Source organism: Lissotriton vulgaris, chromosome 8 (genome assembly GCF_964263255.1).
Source record: "Lissotriton vulgaris chromosome 8, aLisVul1.2, whole genome shotgun sequence".
NCBI lineage: Eukaryota > Metazoa > Chordata > Amphibia > Caudata > Salamandridae > Lissotriton > Lissotriton vulgaris.
Window position 1 is genome coordinate 579,572,728 of NC_141696.1, and position 18,508 is coordinate 579,591,235.

The 18,508-nt window shown below is 41.8% G+C and overlaps 2 protein-coding genes across 4 annotated transcripts in view; one reads left to right on the plus strand and one right to left on the minus strand.

Annotated features, from left to right (window-relative positions):
• Positions 1–15,218, plus strand: part of STX19 (syntaxin 19) — a 96,868-nt gene extending 81,650 nt beyond the window's left edge. For both annotated transcript variants that reach the window (XM_086934424.1, XM_086934425.1), the window contains one exon: positions 8,860–15,218. In XM_086934424.1, coding sequence (XP_086790550.1) covers positions 8,911–9,792 — 882 coding nt within the window. In that variant the 5' untranslated portion in view covers positions 8,860–8,910 and the 3' untranslated portion in view covers positions 9,793–15,218. The remainder of the gene's footprint in view (positions 1–8,859) is intronic.
• Positions 1–18,508, minus strand: part of ARL13B (ARF like GTPase 13B) — an 836,406-nt gene that overhangs the window by 441,004 nt on the left and 376,894 nt on the right. The window lies entirely within an intron of this gene.

Here is an 18,508-nt window from a genome sequence, read left to right on the forward strand (position 1 = left end):
TTGTGGCGCGTCCTTAAAGAAATGGGAATGCCGAGCCCCCCACTTGCCCTAATCATTAGGTTACACGAGCAGAATTTTGCTCAGATTAGATGGGGCGACCAGGAAATGTTACCTCCAAGTTTCCTGTCGAAAGAGGGGTTAGGCAAGGCTGTGTCCTTGCCCCAACCTTATTTTCCATGTATATAAATGACGTGGCAAAAATGTTGATAGAATCAAATATCGATGCCCCTTCCCTTGCAGGAGCAAAAATTCACATTTTAATGTTTGCCGACGATTGTCTGATTGTTGCAAAAACCCCGGCATTGGGAATCTTTGAAAACTTTTGTTCCACCCGGGGGTTGGAAGTGAATGTTTTAAAGTCTAAATTTTTGTGTTTTAATGAACCAAAATCTTTCAACGGGACTGTAATTATGAATGAATTGCCACATGAGAAGGTCCAAGCCTTTAACTATCTGGGTGTCTGCATTCAACATGACCTTTCCTGGAAGCAACAGACCGAGCTGGCGACTCTCAAAGACCGGCAGATTGCTGGAGCTTTGAGCCGGGAACACTCCAGGTCCCTTACTAAGCCAATAGCTCCGGCCTTAAAAGTGTATAATGGCAAAGTTGTCAGTTCCACATTATATGGGGTAGAGATCTGGAGGTTCGAGAACCTAATGAAGTTGTCATACTCTGAAAACGGTTCTTAAGAAATCTTACTAAGTTACCCCAGAGCACTCCAATGTGTCCTTTGCTTTACGACCTGGGATTAAGCCCAATTGCATTAATTGCTTCCTTGCGCCCGGTTTTATACTGGAGGCGGTTATGGTTAACACCTGATTTGAAAGTATTTGCTAGTGGGCTTATGGATGTAATCAAGAGTGACAGTTTTCATAAGATCAAGTGGTTATGTAAGATTGGCGAGGTATTAACAAACTTGGGTCTGAATGAAATGTGGGAAGACCCTGTAAATGCAAGGTTTCCTCCTAAAAAAGTTTTTAAAAAACTGTACTGGGAGGCAGTTGCTTCGAAAGTCTACAGGAATTCTGCTCCACTTTCATTGACTGGTACCTTCCTGACTCTTAAAGAGGAGGTCGGTCTTGAAGATTTCTGGGATGGTATTACAAAACCTCTAGACCGAAAGCTTTATTTCCAGCTTAGAATCGGAAGTCTAGCAGTCAGAGTGTTTACTAATCGCTGGTCTAGTGGGGGTAGGTTGCCTGTCCCGGTTGCCTGGCCCCCAAGGGAAACTGTTGACCATCTATTATTTGTTTGCCCTGTGTACGCAGCACCTCGAAGGACATGGTTAACTCCTATGTGTAAATTACTGGGTACTAGGAGTGGGATGGTGGCTGTCAGAATAATTTGTACATGTACCAACCAAACTGTGTTTATCACTGTGGCAACGTTTTTAGGGTGGGCATGGGCTATAAGACGTAAACTGTTAAAATGGCAACCCCCCCTACAGGCAAACCAATAAATTCACGTACCCTTTTGTATACATTTTAGTACCCTGGAATTATATTGTATATATATTAAGAGTACCTTTTTATGAGATTGTATTTTTAACCTTATTTATTGTTTTATTCCTCAATGAATTGTATTGTACTAGATGCTTTTATGACAACCGTCGAATAAAGCTTGTTTGACTGACTGACTGACAGTAACAAGTAACCATAAAAATAGACCATACACAGAGACCGAATTTGAACTTTTTGTTGCCCATAACAAAAACACTAAATAGTGAGTTGATCCACTCCACTACATGCCAGGATGCTTCAGTTGGGGATACAGAGCAAGTGCATGGTGAACCACTTTTGGAAAAAACTAAAAGGGACAGGATAGAATCAACCTCTTACTTATCACCCTGTGTTATGGCTTACTCATTCATGAACTTAAAGGGCAGTCAACATTATCTGTAGTGCAAGAGATCAAGGTTACCAAATGACAGCACAAACGGTCAGTTGTCACTCCATCCCAGGTCAATTGACCTGACCATTACAATCATATAAAATGTTATGGAGGCCTTCCCAGCGTAGGTCATTCACCATGGGGCCAATATAAGACCGCCCTACTTCCATCAGTTTCCTGGTTTGCCTCTGATGCCTTTATGGGTGTATTTGGTGTGACCAGAGGTATGGAACCCAAATCCAGTCCTTTTCCATCTATCATTAGTAAAAACCTTTTCTTCAGTCTAGTACAGTGTAGCATTTAGTAAATTAGTATGTTTTGGTATCCACAAATACCTTCAATTTAGCTGAGAAAAGCATGTTCTTCAGTGCCGGTCTATGCAATTTATTTTTTACTTTAATGAACAAGCTGTGTTGTTGTTGCAAAGCTTGAAAATAGTCCAGGGGAATATTTATTGTTGGTTTGTCATGCCTCAAGGAGCAAGATTCAATCATGGTCCTTACAATTGAGCAAGCATGCTATAATCAACATGGCCTTTTGTGTGTTTCATGTACCGCTCTAAGAGGCATGGGTATGCCCATGTGTGTGTCCATGCTCACTGTGTCACTGGAATCAAGCTGTACCCGGCTGATTGGCCCATAACTAGTGCAAAACTGGTACTGGGTTATTGTTTTATGGTTTAGAAGGACCTGGCCCTGAAGTTCAGGCTGGACTGTTCCCATGAGGAGCAGGGTCATGACTGTTTTGCATATGGCTGGGTCCAAACTGAGGTGACACGGTGAGCAAAAGAACAATGGGTTGAGATGTTACCTAGAGCGATTGCCACTGGTTAGACAAATTTCAAGCATTCCTCCCATCACCTTTTATTTTTTCATGTACCACCAGTTGCTGGTTAGAACCCTCTGGGCTAGCCTAGGTGGTTCAGGAGATCCTGCAGCTGCCTGTGGCTCAGCAAGCACATGCAGGATGGACATGGAAAACTGTCCAGTATAGAGAGGCCTACATGTCCTATGTATGCCCTGGCACAATCAAGACCTCCTATTCCCTGCCTAGGTCACTAGCACTCCGGTCGTATCCACTGGACAAGCAGTCAAAGGCATCACAACAAGATGGAAGGAAATTGCCTGCCAGCATTTGGGGTCCAGAGCAGCTAAATCTATTGGAGTCACTAACCGTGATGGGGAAACAAGCAGACGTGAAGTTGCCCTTCAAAGCCTCACGTTACTGGGTCTTACGGTCTATGGAGGATGCACCACAATGTGAGGTCAATGGTGCCAGGTGGTGCACATGGTGCTCCTGACAGCCAATGTCCATTAGTGCAAGGGGCGGGTGGTGAGAGTGAAACAGGAGCCAGCAGGTTTTAATAAGAGTCCCCCCTTTAAAGAATAACTGTGGAACAGAGGTCAGATGGGCACATTTCATAGGATGCTACAGCGAAATGGCTACAAATTCCATGTCCCATGTCAGGATTCCTGGTCAACGAGTCGTGGTATTAATGTTGTATGAGCTTCTCAAGTCTCGCAAAGGGAACAGTCCAATGGAAAAAACATATTCCTGGCCCTCCACAACATCTGAAGCATACCAGCTCTGGCAGAGCACTCCAAAGTCCACCCATGTATTAATACAAGCTCCATACATTCAGTTAGAGCGAAGGCTGAGCCGAGGAGGGAGGACATCCCATTACGATGGAAGTGCACCGGTCGCCTAGGGGCCCTCCACACCATCCCACAGAAGAACCCTCAATCTATGGATTTTAAAGGGCCTATCTTGGACCAGAAAACTACCCTCTGAAGCAACTTCATCTACCACACATAACTGTGCATAGTGCCACATAAAAACTAGAGATCAAGATAGTCTTAGCACTAAAGGTGGCAGACATATCCAGGGCATGAACATGCTGCGGTTCATAGGTTCCTCATTGGGTGTAGAACATAGGTTACGAGCTGTCATACTTCACTTCACATTCAGGTATGCATGAAAGGAGGGAGGATGGTGGAGGGGATTGCACTTTCTAACTCCTTTTAAAGAGTTTTATAAGCTAAGGGTAAAATAAGGGGCAACATACAGAGCAGGATTGCTTCATACTGTTTCCCTCCCACTTGTAGATATCAGGGCACCTGGCAAAATAGTGGACGTCTACTTCTAGTCTGACAGGTAACAGTCAACAGAAGCTTTATTAATCTGGCCTCAGTCCAGCTCTCTGCCCCGTGATTCAGTTTTTAAGCTCGAACTCCCACAGGGTTGTGGAAAGCGTTTTCCACTTGTCAAGCACTCATTTTTCAACGGCCTTAATCGAGCAAAATTCAAGAGACCGTGAGTTGCAGAGATATGCAAATGTGGAGCGGAGGTTCTGTAATGGAAATTCCTTTACTATCTCAAAGTACATACCCTCATCTCAAGTCACAATCTGTGTAGCTGGGAAGCAGATATAGTTACCAATACTAAACTATGTTATGTTATGTTATGTTAATAACTATTTGTAGAGCGCACGTACACCAGTAGGTTTCATGGCGCTGGACTAGAGGTGATGCAGTGGTAATTTGGATCGGGTTCAAAAATAGGAAACCACTCTTACAGAAATTCTCCTACACGGTGATACCTGGTGCTGACGTTTTGGTTAACAAGGAAAAAATAAGAACTTGTTTAATGTTTCTATGAAAGAGCAGTCGAAATAGTCACATGTCACAATTTACTTCAAGACAATATTGTTAGTACACGACTCAATGATCAGCTATGATTGTGGTGTTTAACCTCTCCCCGGTGAGTCCATGACTGAGGAACGCAGCAGAGACAGCATTCCTTGTTACAAGCTATTTTAATGCCGCTGAGCATGGCTCTGGGCATTTTACAGAACGTGAAGCATTAACTACACAGCAGACTACAGTAGCTGTCCCATCAAATAAGGGACGGTTTCCAGGCATCATCAGCATAAACATGAGAACATCTTGTTGGGTTGTTAAGGTACCCCTATACTGCACGGGACAGCATGCATCCATACCCTTTGTTTCCCATGGCTTAAAGTCTGAAGGTTTTTCAATTTTTGGCCACAGCAATGACGACATTCATGTGTGTGCGTTCCAAGCACACTTACACAGAATGTGACCCAGAGTGGGGCTCAGCAGTCCAGAGGGGCTTGCCATGAACAGGGCTACCAGCAGGGCCACAACTATAGAAGCCTGACAGTGGTGCCAGCAACAGATTGTAGTGACAGGACAGGCTGTTTTTTACTTGTTACATGACAGGGAGAGTTGCCTGCAGGCCTCTCCTGCTTATTAAATTGGTCTGTCAGTCGCCCTGACTGTGTCTTGCACTCCATCCATGTGGACATGGATGGAGCTTGCGTGAGGTAGATGTGTATACAGTGTGCATCAGCTCACAAGCAAACAGCTGTGGTGTAATGTGCACAGAAAGCATGTTGCATATCCCTGACACTGCCTTGTAGGCAACTTCCAAGGGAAGACAGTGTTCACCTTTAACTGCATGCTGTATGGAGGAGAAGGAGGCTAGAAGCATAGTAGGAATCGGTGATGCAAAAGATCAATAAGTGAGCTACTGTAGTCGGGCAAGTCTAGTTACCAGGAGTGAGCTAACATGTCTGAAGAACAAGGATGTATTACATATAGTAATTCCAGGTGAACTTTAAGGTAATGCTGTGTCACATCAGAGGAGAGATAAGTTAAAAACAAAGAACACTTCATGCTAACTTGCAGGCTAATCTGACAGAACCCGAAGGAGAAATAATGTTTACTAAGAACAGTTTTATTCTGATGAAATACAGCTTGGAGTTCACCGTAGGGAAGGGTTTAAAGCCCTCTGACTCTAAGGAGAAGCTATGAGCAGCCAGAGACAGAACTTAAAAATGTACTGACTAATGTTTCAAACTGCTTAGGAATAAATCCTGAAACTAAAAGAACCAAACCAAGCTCCTCTAATACGGTGCAGCCTCCAAACGGGACTGAACAAATTTGAAAGGTTGTGGATGTAAATGCTTGACCACAGCATTTTACCTAGTTTAAAAAAAAAACACTACCAGAGTTACCCTAAGCCCAACTACTGTGAGGGAAGGCCTGCATAACACCGTTTGAACCCCAATCTAACAATGTCGGAGACAAATAAAAACTTCTTGTCCAATATATAAGAGATTAGTGTGATGTCCTTCCCACCCACAAAATCTTAGTCTCTTAAACGTGTTGTGAACTCCAGTGCACTTTTACCTGAAAGCCTACAGAACAAACAGGTCGTCGGCATCAGATAGGACTAAACCTTCATCACCAGAAGGAGCATATGGAGAATAATGACCAGTTTGGCAGAGGGGTCACCAGGAATACAGGACAACTGGGTGTCTGTCTTAATATGAAAACTACCTCGAAAATCAGGGGATGGGTAGGAAGCGATAAAAAGCTAAGCCCAGCCTTAGCTAATTTAGGCCCAATGCATCACTTCCAAGACAGGGGATTACCATACATTCAGGAAGCAAAACACTAGATTAAAAGGCAGAACGCCAACAATGTAAGAAAAATGCGATCTCCAGGAGCAGATAGGTCTACTAATCCAAAAGTCGAAAAGAACAAACCTTTGCACCTAGATGCACACATATCTAATTGCCTCTGTCGCCCATACCAGAACAGGAGGTACAGGGCAGCTTTTATCTCGCACTCACATGGAGTGTATGCAAATGTGTTGAAGTAGCGCACTTGAGTATTGTAAGATCAAACTGGCTAGTTATGCAAAGAGTTACAGTCCAGTTTTAAATGCACTTCATCGAATAACAATATTTATCTGAACAGAAGCCCACTGCTTGTTGATATATAAAACAAGGTTGTGCTATGGTCTGTAAAGATTGTACCACGAAAACAAAAATGCTAATGAGGCAAGAAACACCCCCCTCAAGTACAGCATATATACTCAGAGGGGGAATGTGCTTTAAGGCATGAGCACATAAACCTATGAAGGGCCAGTACTGGCACCATAACATTATTCCATAAGAATCACTTGTGACCGGGAGGAGCAAAGGGGATGCCCACCAAAATTGCCATCTTAATAGCACCAGCATTATTGTCAAGGGTCTCCTTGAAGATGGACAGCACAGTAGCATGGTGGGCGGATGTCTGTCCCTTGATCCAAGTATGAAGCATCCTTACACAGTTTGATGAGCTGAAGAATTCTAAGGCTTTCAGACAAAGAGGCAATGGGAGTGGGGCATGCAAGGTAGAAAGCGGCCTTCCATATTCACGTTTCCAGCGGTGTTCCAAAGAAAGAGCATCTGTGTTAGGGTTTGCAAGGACTTTCCTCATTCAGAGGCAGTCCGAGATACTGTATCTATTGTATCCCAGAAAGGTCAACTTCAAGCTGGTCGCCCATGTAGCTACAGTGAATACAGGTATCTACAGCTTGGTCTAGGTCTCTCTCAACCCTTGTTATCTGTGGTACATGATGAGTGTTGTAGTGATTAAGGGAGAGTGAGTCGTGAAGGCTAGAAATCCCAGTCCAGTTTTACACCTACTCCACCACATTAGGACAGATTAATTCCATACCACTGTATCAAACTATGCCAAGCTCAGGTTTCAAATTTTAATTACGTGAGTTGGCCATGAGGAATCCTCCCAAAACCCTCTTGAATCGGTGGATCCGTATAACAGGTGTGTCCATTAGGTTGACAGTTGAATGCTGGCTCAATGCTTCATTTCTTGGACGTAAGCATGACAAAATTGGCTTGCATCACATTGCCTCCCTGTGCTCAGCATGTCTGAAGCAACGGCAGTGAGTTAGTTTAAGGCGAGCAAGTTTATATCTATTTAAACTTCATGTGGTGTCACTGTCGCATCACTCTGTCAAAAGCAGTAAGTATCCACCGAAAGTGCAGTCTACATAGCTTCGGAAACCGGGGTTTTTAATTTACCGACACCGAAACACATTATTGCCAACAGTAGCTGGCGCGTACACATTTTTACATTCCTATCCCTCAATACTTAAAGGCCTGACTAATTGGACTGCCGGCAGTAACGAAACCGATACTGAGACTGACAGGCTATAATTTGGTTAAAAGAGGTCAAGTTTTCAGGAATGAGTCAAGTAACTGATAAATTCATAAAGAACGTCATCAAACCTGGCCCTTCAGGCAGGAAAACGAAGGCATCAGTCAAGAACTAGAATACTGTATCGCCAATATCCTGATTAGGGAGATCAGACTACACAGAATAGGTTCTATATTAATTGGAAAAAAAACTGTTTAAAGTTATTTGTGCTTCAGTAAATGCAAAATTAGAAACAAGTGAAATTTGTCAGTTATGGTATGTAACACAGGTATTTCTAAACAGCTAAAGTATCTAAAAAAAGAGTTAACACTTTCAAACCCACCTGTCACCTTTTTCAAATGGTTAAATCTTAAAAAATACTAAATGGATTTATGCTTTCCAAGCCAGGTTTGACTTCCATTTCTGGTGTGGCCTAAATTAATTCAGCGAGCAAAATTTCCTGTTAGAGCTACAATGAAAAAAAAACATCTATTCTGACACCCAATACCCCACTTTATTTAACTTTTTGTCCTCCATAGAACTGTACAGAAACTGGTAAGCCTGACCTAAGCGAATGTAAAATTCGGTGCAGATTTGCAAATGGTTAACAAATTGCATGTAAAACAAAAATGCCTTTTCAATTGAAAGTGCAGCTGAACCATAAAAACAGAGGAAAATGCCAATGTGTAATTTATACACAGATCCACACTTAGAAACGTACTGTTTTCAAACAATGAACTTCCTAATCAATGGAACAGAACACTGATCAGCATACCAACCAATGCACTGTACAGTATTTCTAATTATACATTATTAAAAGAATGACACTATTTTTAAACAACAAAATTGATGTGAGGATCAAAATCATTGTGGCCCAGCTATTACAGTAATTACAGATGTTACCAATGATTACATTTTATTTGAAATTAATTTGTAATAGTTTGTGTTCTCCTAGGTTTGAAAAAGAAAATTCAACATTGCTTTCTGTTCCCTCTGATGTGGAAACATGAAAGATCGCCTGCAAGAACTTAAGCTCCGGGCTAAGGAATTGGAAGCATCCGGAGAGATTGAAAATGAGCCCAGTACAAATGAAGAGATTGAAACAGAGTTCCAACAGCACGCAATTGTATTTGAAAAAGAGCCAGTTGTTGAGAGCTACATGCATGAAATTCACAAACTAAGAGAGGACATTAATCGTTTGGAACAAGAAATCGAGCTATTCGGTGAGCAGCAAAGAACTCTAGTGTCTTCAATGAGAAGGTTTAGTGTTATGAAAACGGAGAGCAACATTACCAGAGAAATAAAGATTCAAGCCGAAAATATCAACCGGCGCCTAGATGCTTTAAATAAACAGGCAAAAAAGACCGAAGGAGAGAATGGGGCCTCTTCTGGTCTCGCGAGGATACTTCGGTCCCAGCATGCTGCCTTGTTCAGGCATTTTCAGAAGACCATGTTTCTGTACAACAACACAATTGCAACCAAGCAAGATGCGTGTAAGAAGTTCATTGTCCGGCAGCTTGAGGTTGCTGGAAAGGAAGTGTCAGAGGAAGAACTGGAAAAAATGGTTGAACAAGGCAAATGGGACGTCTTCAATGAAAACGTGCTCACGGATATAAAGATTACAAGAACGCAACTATCTGCAATTGAGCAGAGACAAAAGGAACTTCTCAACTTGGAAACTCAAATGAAGGAATTACGGGACCTTTTTCTCCAAATTTCTCTGATGGTGGAAGAACAGGGAGAAGTAATCAATAACATTGAAATGAACACAACAAATACAGAAGACTATGTCCATAAAACTACAGAGCAAATTAAGTTAGCTGTTAAATACAAGAAAAAGCATCCCTGTAGGGTGCTTTGCTGCTGTTGTTGTCCATGTTGCGACTGAGAGGATTCTAGTTCAAACCAGGGCACCAATAATGATTCCGCATAGTGTCTATAATACATGTAAAGCTATGGACATATAAAAGGTTAAATAGACAGAAATCTTAGCACAATCTTCCCTTACAGTAATATTTTCCATATCCCAACACATATTTAAGAGGTTTGGGAAAATTATCTTTCTCCATCGCAGATAAGTCGGATCAAAAAGAAGAATCGTCTTTTACTTCTTGATATAGAAAGAAGCTGAAGCATCAAAAATATATCTTTAATACTGGTCTATGAGTATGTAAGTTACCAAACTACGTATGCAAAGGGCCAGGGTGCACAATGAAGATTTCACTGCACCGTGACTACATGCTGATGACAAACTGGAAATTCAGTCTGAAATTTAACGACAGCCTGAGAGATCACAAAATAAGTATCACAGTAATTTTAGTTGCATCAAATCAATTATTTATTCTCCTGAGCTATACACATTTTTATATAGGCTTAAAATGAAGAAAAACCACGATATCAGAAACACCTTATAACTCTTAAAATAATTCTACAATATCTTAATAAAATGTTGCTTAAAAAGAAAAGTCCTATTTTTGTCCAAATTGACTCTGTGCAACTTAGGTGCACAAAAAGTAATTTGTAAATTAAATGTTCACATTTGATCCCATGGGGGGTCGGGGGGGGAGTGGCTTGCAAAATGCAAGGTAAACTCACAAGAATGCAGGTTGGTTGACTTTTACAACCATCCTTGCAGGTACTTTCCCATCCTGGCAGAACACATAAAACTAGTCCTGATAAAAGAAGTTATAAGTAGGTTTTAAGTCCAGTAAATAGCAGCTAACTTCCTCATATTTCTCGGAGGGGGATAGATGAAGGAAACATATTTTAGTTTATGGAGAAAAAAAGAAATGAAGTTAAATATGAAAGAGTACATTTCCACATGATTTATTCAAATATTTTTGCAAGCAAGATTACTCGTCAAAATCTAGGACAGTCAAGTTTCTATAAGTATCCTTTGGCATTCTCTTTGGATCGCTACAAGCCACAAATTTAGAAATTTAGAAATAAATTCCAAACACAGGAGGGTAAATACCGGACTTTTGTTTACAGGCTCTGTGAATCAGGCACAGGGCTTTGTGAATCAGGCACACAATATTTGGATATGAAATGCAACCTTTTCCTTTAAAATGACACCCCAGACAGTCCCAGAATTGAAACTGCGAAACAAAAACATCAGTGAATGGAAGTCCACATCTGTAACAGACCTAACAACCCAAAATGGCTTTACAATAAAGAACAATGCCCACTTGCAAACAACGGTACACGGAAATGTTTCTGGATTTTCAAAAAACCGAAGCCAACGGAAGTAAATGAGTTCGAAGGCATCATTTAAACTTGATGGCATGTGGTAAAAACCTAAATTACCAAGCAGAAATATCATTTGTTAGGCCTTTAAAGAGAGGAGGATGCCTCGAGACTTTTAGCAACAGTCCAAGAACAAAGAAGGTCTGCTCCAAATGTTATAATCGGATAAAATATTGTAGGGCAGATGTAGTAATTACAGGCATATTCCATGCATATTTCTATGTGGTATGGTGCGGCCAAAATGCCCCCACATAGGAAGAATACCAGGAAAATCTATCTAACAAACATCTTCAGAACCTACATGGAAAACAATGCCATACAGCGCAAGCCACAGCAAATAAAACTCAAAGTGGATTGTCTTCCAAATTGATTGTGACATGTAAATCAGCAATAATCGTTTTTTTTAATTCTAATTTCAAAAGTTTTTATGAGCGTTTTAGCACAAAATAGGCGGTTGGAAAACATACATGAATTGGCTGCACTGAAAGTATTGCGATAGTATATGAGCCACGGACATCGAGTATAAAGGCACAGAAGCAGACATCAAATTAGAATAAGATATTAAAGTCTGCCGTGCTCAACCGTATGGAGGGGAAGTATCAAGAGAGAAGAGGAGGGGGAAGACAGACAGGGGACAGGGAGAGAAAAGAAAGATGGTCATAGTTCACAAGCAGCGGACCTAAAGAACCTGACAACTCCTGGTAGAGTGAGTGATTGAGCCTACACTAGAAGACATGGTAGTCTGAGTGCGAGGTGGCAATGGTGAGAGTAACAAAGAAAAAATAGACACCAAAAATATATCTACAATTAGATCAGTTCAAGATATCAATCTTACATAGACATAGGCTGTTTCATAGAGCCTTATTAGCCGAGAACCAGGGATATTGGGTAAATAGGATGGAATGTGCACCTCTAATGTATATCAGCCATTCCCACCATGCGTTGTTAGAGGCATTCCACAGTGATTTCCAAGAGGAGAGGATGGTTTTAGGGCTACAGTGAACATGAGATCAATTAGATGTAAATTATCTTGCTGTAGTACAGTCGTGAGTGGGCGGTTAAAGGCGCTACAGAAGGAAAACAAAAAGTCCCTAGGGATATTGGTGTTGAAAATGCCATCGATAGTGTTGTGAACCTTAGTCTAGAAATTGTGTTGCAGGGGAAGATCATACAACATGTAGCAGAGATCCGCATTCTCTGATTTACAGCTCCAGCAGATATCTTTTTCAATGAGCCCTAGTATGGCCAAGCAGTGTGGGGTCCAGAAAGTTCCTTGAAGAAAATGTAGTTTGGTCAGTGCAAGTTTTGGTGTTATTTCCTTTGTAAATGGGGAACCCACAGTTTTGTCCATTCAATACCCGACAGGTTAGGAAATCAGTCTTGGGACCAGTCAGTGCACCGGTTCTTTTGTAGAGTGGTGTGGTGTGGAGTGGTGTGGCTCACTGGTTAGAGGCGGCAGACCCGGAAGCAGAGAACGGCCCGGGACCAGGGTTCAATTCCCGACGCGGCAGTGTCGTGGACTAGGGTCAGCGGACTCGATAATTCTCGCCTCGGTGCCTACTCTAACCAGGGATTACACTCGGCAACTCTGAGCATTAGCTTGCCTCATCTCTACAACGGCCCCCCACATTCGCCGGGGATGCCTGGTTTCACCTTGGAGATACCCAGTAGGGACCATCTCACAGGGATAGCCAGGACGGGTTCCCCAGCGGTCTACAGCGCCACAACGCCTCAGGGCAGCAGTGCACTTTACAAGACACATACATTTACATTTTGAGTAGTGTAGCGCTACATAGCGAGACAGTTGGTGGTTTGAGTTTGGCACATATCTTGGAGGTCACATGCCCACTTTTCTTGAATAATGATCGAAAATTTGGAAACAAGGCTTCTTTAAAAGGAAAGGCTTTGTGTTTGGAGATGGCTACTTTGAGTTTAAGGAAGTCGTAAAAGTCAGAAGAAGCAATGTCATATTTATGTCTAATACCGTAAAATGATAGAGGATCTAGTCTGGAGCCAAAGTCCTCCACTGTAGAGATTCCTTTTCGATCTCCATGAACTACCTATGCATACGATGGGATCGCATTTGATATCTTTATTAAACCAGATAGAGGTTTGTATGGAGTGTGACTCATGGTCAGGAGGCGTAGATCGAAATATAGTAAGGAGTTTCTAGTGTGTTTCAAAATCAGATTATTAAAAGCGTGGTGGTCTTTGGAGATGGTTAGAAGAGATGTCAGTGATAGGTTGTCAGCAAGTAGTTGCTGTAAGGACAGCCAAGGGGGTGCGAAGTGAGGGATCCTGTCTAGCCATTTTGCACCTTGGGCGGTCAAGAACGCTAGTTGGTACTTCTTGAAATCAACAAGATTAGCTCCGCCTAGATGCATAGGAAGACCGTTTTTTTAGGGAAATACAAGGTTTATTTTGAAGTTCCATGTGAATTTGTTGAGAAAGCAGTCTTTCCTGTGGAAAAATGAATCTCAGCAGATGATGGGGGACATGTTTCGCAAATAATTAACAATCGGAGTGCTAACCATTTTTATGGATTCAAGTTTTCCCCACAGTGTCAGGAATTTTTGTGACCATCCGTCTAGGGATTGTTCAACCATTTGAAGTACCAAGGGCTCTTTATGCCGGATAGATTTAGTGAGGTTATCATTGAATCCGAGGCATAAATATTTAAGAAAGTTGGGTTGCTACGCTACGCTAGAGGAGCATAAGACCTCTTTGGTACAGATAAGGTTAAGGGGACAGACCTCAAATTTATCCCCATTAAAGGTATAACCCAAGACCTGGGAGTAGTCCTCGATTCCTGGCCATAATTTCATGGATAGCAGTGTTTGCATGCTCTGTCATTATTACACTGTCATCAGCGTAGACTGCTGTTTTAAAAGAGGTGCCATTGATGTTTAGGCTGATTAAGTTATTGAGTTAATTGAGAGGAAAAGTGAGGGGAACAGAGGGCAACCCTGTCTCGTGCCTTGTTTGAATGGGAACGAGTCAGATTGTACACCATTAGACCGGATTTTGGTACTGGGGTTTTAGTATAGGGCCATAACTATCTTAATAAATGACCTAAATTGAAACAGGACAATGTGTCTTTCAAGAAAGCCCATGCAACTTTGTCGTATACTTTTTCAACATCAAGTGCTATGGCCGCTACTGGTGAGTTTTTGGTTTTAGCTATCAGTAGTGCATGTCCTAATAGCCTAGTATTATCATTGGAGTGCCTGCCTTTGAGGAAACCCGCTTGGTACGGGCCGATCAGGAGCGGTAACATTGACTCGATGCTTTTGGCCAAATCCTATGCATAAAGCTTGCAATCTAGGTTGATGAATAAGATTGGCCTGTAGTTTGTATGATGGGAATAGTCCTTGCCTTCTTTGGATATTAGGGCTGTGATCAGTTCTGCAGTGTGCTCCCCCCCATGTATCCCGTTCCTGTATAGTCATGAAAGAGATCTAGTAAGGGCAGTTGCAACTCTTTCCAAAACGTTTTGTTAAACTGGTCAATAAGGTCATCTGGCCTGGGGGATTTACCAACTTTGAGATTTGACAGCTGATTGGAGTTTCACCTCTGTATTGGGCTGATTAAGAAGAGACTTTTTGCATAAGAAGAGACTGGCATAGGGGATAAAAATTAGGGAGATGGAGTTTGTTGAGATATGTTGAGTTATTCGAATAGTTAATATAGGTATTTGCATCTTACATTGTCCAGAAGAAGTCTAGAAAGACACTAGATATTTTATAAGCGTCTAGGTGCAAATGTCCCTCCTTGTCCTTTATACAGGTCAATCGTGGTATGTTCGGTTTGTACTGTAAGTAGGAGGCTAGAAATGTATGGCGCTGACAGCAATAATATTCTGTGAGTGTCCAAATTAGTCATTTTTTCTTTTTCCTGTTTTGCCTCACAACCCCGCTAGCGCAGCATCTTGCTGTTTATTTTTAACATCTTTTCTACTGTATCCGTTTGTTTTTATACGATTGCTGTTTTGTCAGACCAGTTTTTGTAATAATTTGAATGACTATTTTGTTCTTTTTATGTATTTAACATCATAAAATAAAAATACCAGTCAAATAAGTGTATATCTGTTTTTTAAAGGCATTATTGAAAGTTATAAATATAAAAGCTTAAAATCATGCTATTGCGACCTTAATTTGATTATATCGCATGCACAATACGATCTTATCACAAAGTTTGCCTGAGAGTTGCAGAAATTTACTTTGAGTCCTACCCACATAATTACACTGTTGCTCATTTGATCATATGCTACAAGAAGTTTATCTTCTCAAATAGTTCCCTAATATTTCTCAATTGCCCTAGTTACTGTCTGCCTAAAGTCCTTAATGAAAAGTGAATGTTGCCATGGACTACCATTTCTCTTCATATAAACTTTACAGAACAGGGCTACAGGAAAGTAAACCTAGGAAACCTATTACTATACTCATTGGCAGTTTTTTAACAGCAGATCAAGAATGAAAAGCTATTTTCTTTCTTAGGCTTGCATTTATTTATGGACAATGTCTTTTATGCATTTTCAAAACTGGGCGACATGCTGTCATATATAATATTCTTGACTGCATTCTTCTGGCAAAACAGGAAATGATCTTAAAAAAACAGAGAGAAAAAAGGTGGAGGGATTTCTAGAACGAATAAGGAAAATGCTACTTACCAGTATGCATCTGTTCTTGCCATGTAGAGCTGCAGAATCCTACATTTAGCAATAGATCGCCACCTGGTGTTGGGCTCGGATGATTGCAGGTTGTTGTTGTCTTCTTGGAAGAAGTCTTTTGTAGTCATGAGATAGACGACTCCTCCCTTGGACAATACTGCGCATGGTCATCGACTCCATCCTCCGATTGTTTTTCGCCATGATGGGAAATGATGGAGTTAGTAGAAGTAAAGAGAAAAGGATGTCCATGCGTGTACATCTAAGTAAGATGAGTACTGGAACGGATACAAGTCCCTGGGAGGCGGGAGGGCATGTAGGATTCTGCAGCTCTACATGCCAAGAACAGATGCATACTGGTAAGTAGCATTTTCCGTTCGAGGCATATGAGCTGCAGATCCTACATTTAGCAACGATTGTGCAGCAGTGCCTCCCCTAGAGGTGGTCGCTTGTATCCGTTGTAGCATACTGAAAGAGTGTTTAAGGACAGCTTGGCCTACTGCAGCTTGCTGCTTGGCTTGCACATCAACACAATAGTGTTTAGTGAAGGTGTGTATTGTAGACCATGTTGCTGCCTTGCATATATCCTCTGATGGTATGTTTCCTAAGAAAGCCATAGAGGCTTCTAGTTTGCGAGTGGAGTGTGCTCTAGGAGGAACTGTTAGTGTACGTTTAGCCGTGTGATAGCATATTTGAATACACTTAACAATCCATCTAGCAATACCTCCTTTAGAGATATGATTGCCTTTGTGTGGGGGAGAGAAGGATACAAATAGTTGTTTTGTTTTTCTGAATGATTTAGTCCTGTCTGTGTAATATAGTAGAGATCTTCTAACATCTAGGGTGTGCAAAGCTCTTTCTGCAACAGAGTCCGGTTTTTGAAAAAACACTGGTAACTCTACTGATTGGTTTAGGTGAAAAGGAGTAATCACTTTTGGTAGGAATTTTGGATTGGGTCTAAGAACCACTTTGTTAGGATGTATTTGAAAAAATGGTTCTTCTGTTGTGAATGCTTGTATTTCACTAACTCTTCTGAGAGAGGTAATGGCAACAAGGAAAGCAGTTTTCCATTTTAGAAATTGTAGTTCACATTTATGTAACGGTTCAAAAGGGGGTCCCATGAGTCTTGTAAGGACCACATTTAGGTTCCATACTGGAGCAGGTGGTAACCTGGGTGGGATTATTTTTTTTAATCTCTCCATAAATGCCTTTATTGCAGGTACTCTAAATAGAGATAGATGTCTATTTTGTAAATACGCTGCAATAGCTGCTAGATGCAGGTGTATGGAAGAGTAAGCCAAATTGGACCTTTGTATATGTAGAAGGTAGCAAATGATATTTTGGATGGAAACGTCCAAAGGATCAATGTGATTGTTGTTACAGTATATTGCAAATCGTTTCCACTTAGCAGCATAGCATGCTCCTGTAGTGGGTCTTCAAGCTTCTTTAATTATATCCATACAGTCTGGTGGTAGGTTTAAGTAACCAAACTCTAGGACTTCAGGAGCCAGATCGCTAAATTCAGTTGACTTGGTTCTGGGTGTCTTATTTCTCCATGGTTCTGTGTTAACAGGGATGGCGTGAGCTGTAATTTCTGATGTGGAACCATTGAGCGATCTAGTAGCGTGGTGAACCACGGTTGACGTGCCCATGTAGGGGCCACTAGTATCAGTTTGAGGGACTGTTGTCTGAGCTTGCGTACTCTTAGTGGAATGAGTGGGAGAGGCGGAAAAGCGTACGCAAATCTGCCTGAACAATTCATCCATATTGCATTCCCCTCCGACCGTGGGTGTGGAAACCTGGCGGCGAAGGTTGGGCATTTTGAGTTCTCGTGGGTGGCAAACAGGTCTATTTGTGGATGCCCCCACATTTGAAAGAATGGTTGAAGTACTTGTGGGTGCAACTCCCATTCGTGAATCTGTTGTGATTGACGACTTAACAGATCTGCTATCTGGTTGTGGATCCCTGGAAGGTGTTCTACTGTCAGATGTATGTTTTGAGGAATGGCCCATCTCCAAATGTTCTGTGCAAGTTGGGACAGTTGCAGAGAGTGTGTCCCCCCCTGTTTTTGTATGTAGTACACGGCTGTCATATTGTCCGTCCGGACTAAGACAGCTTTGTTTTGGATTTGTACTTGAAAGGTTTTGAGTGCTAGGAAAATTGCTAACAGCTCTAAGTGGTTGATGTGGAACTGTTTCTGTTGATTGTTCCACTGACCTTGTGTGGTATAGTGCAGGAGATGGGCTCCCCATCCTGTGAGGGATGCGTCCGTCAAGAGCACTACTTGTGGAACAGGTTCTAGGAACGGCCGTCCCTTTGTCAAATTTTTGGTTTCCACCATTGCAGAGAGCGATATGTACGGCTGTCCACCAACACCAGGTCTGTGAGCTGATCTTGAGCCTGATTCCACTGTTGTGCTAGACATTCCTGTAGTGGACGCATTTGCAGTCTTGCGTGGGGAACTATGAAGATGCAAGATGCCATCATCCCTATTAGTTACATGAACACTCTGGCTTGTAGAGAGTGCTGGCATTGAAAAAGGGAGACTAAGTTCTGAATACTTTGAATCCTGGCTTGACTGGGATAGGCTTGAGCTACTGATGTGTTTATAGTAGCTCCTAGATATTGATGAACGTGCGAAGGCTCTAGGTGCGACTTGGTGTAGTTTATCGTAAACCCTAAGTTGTGCAGT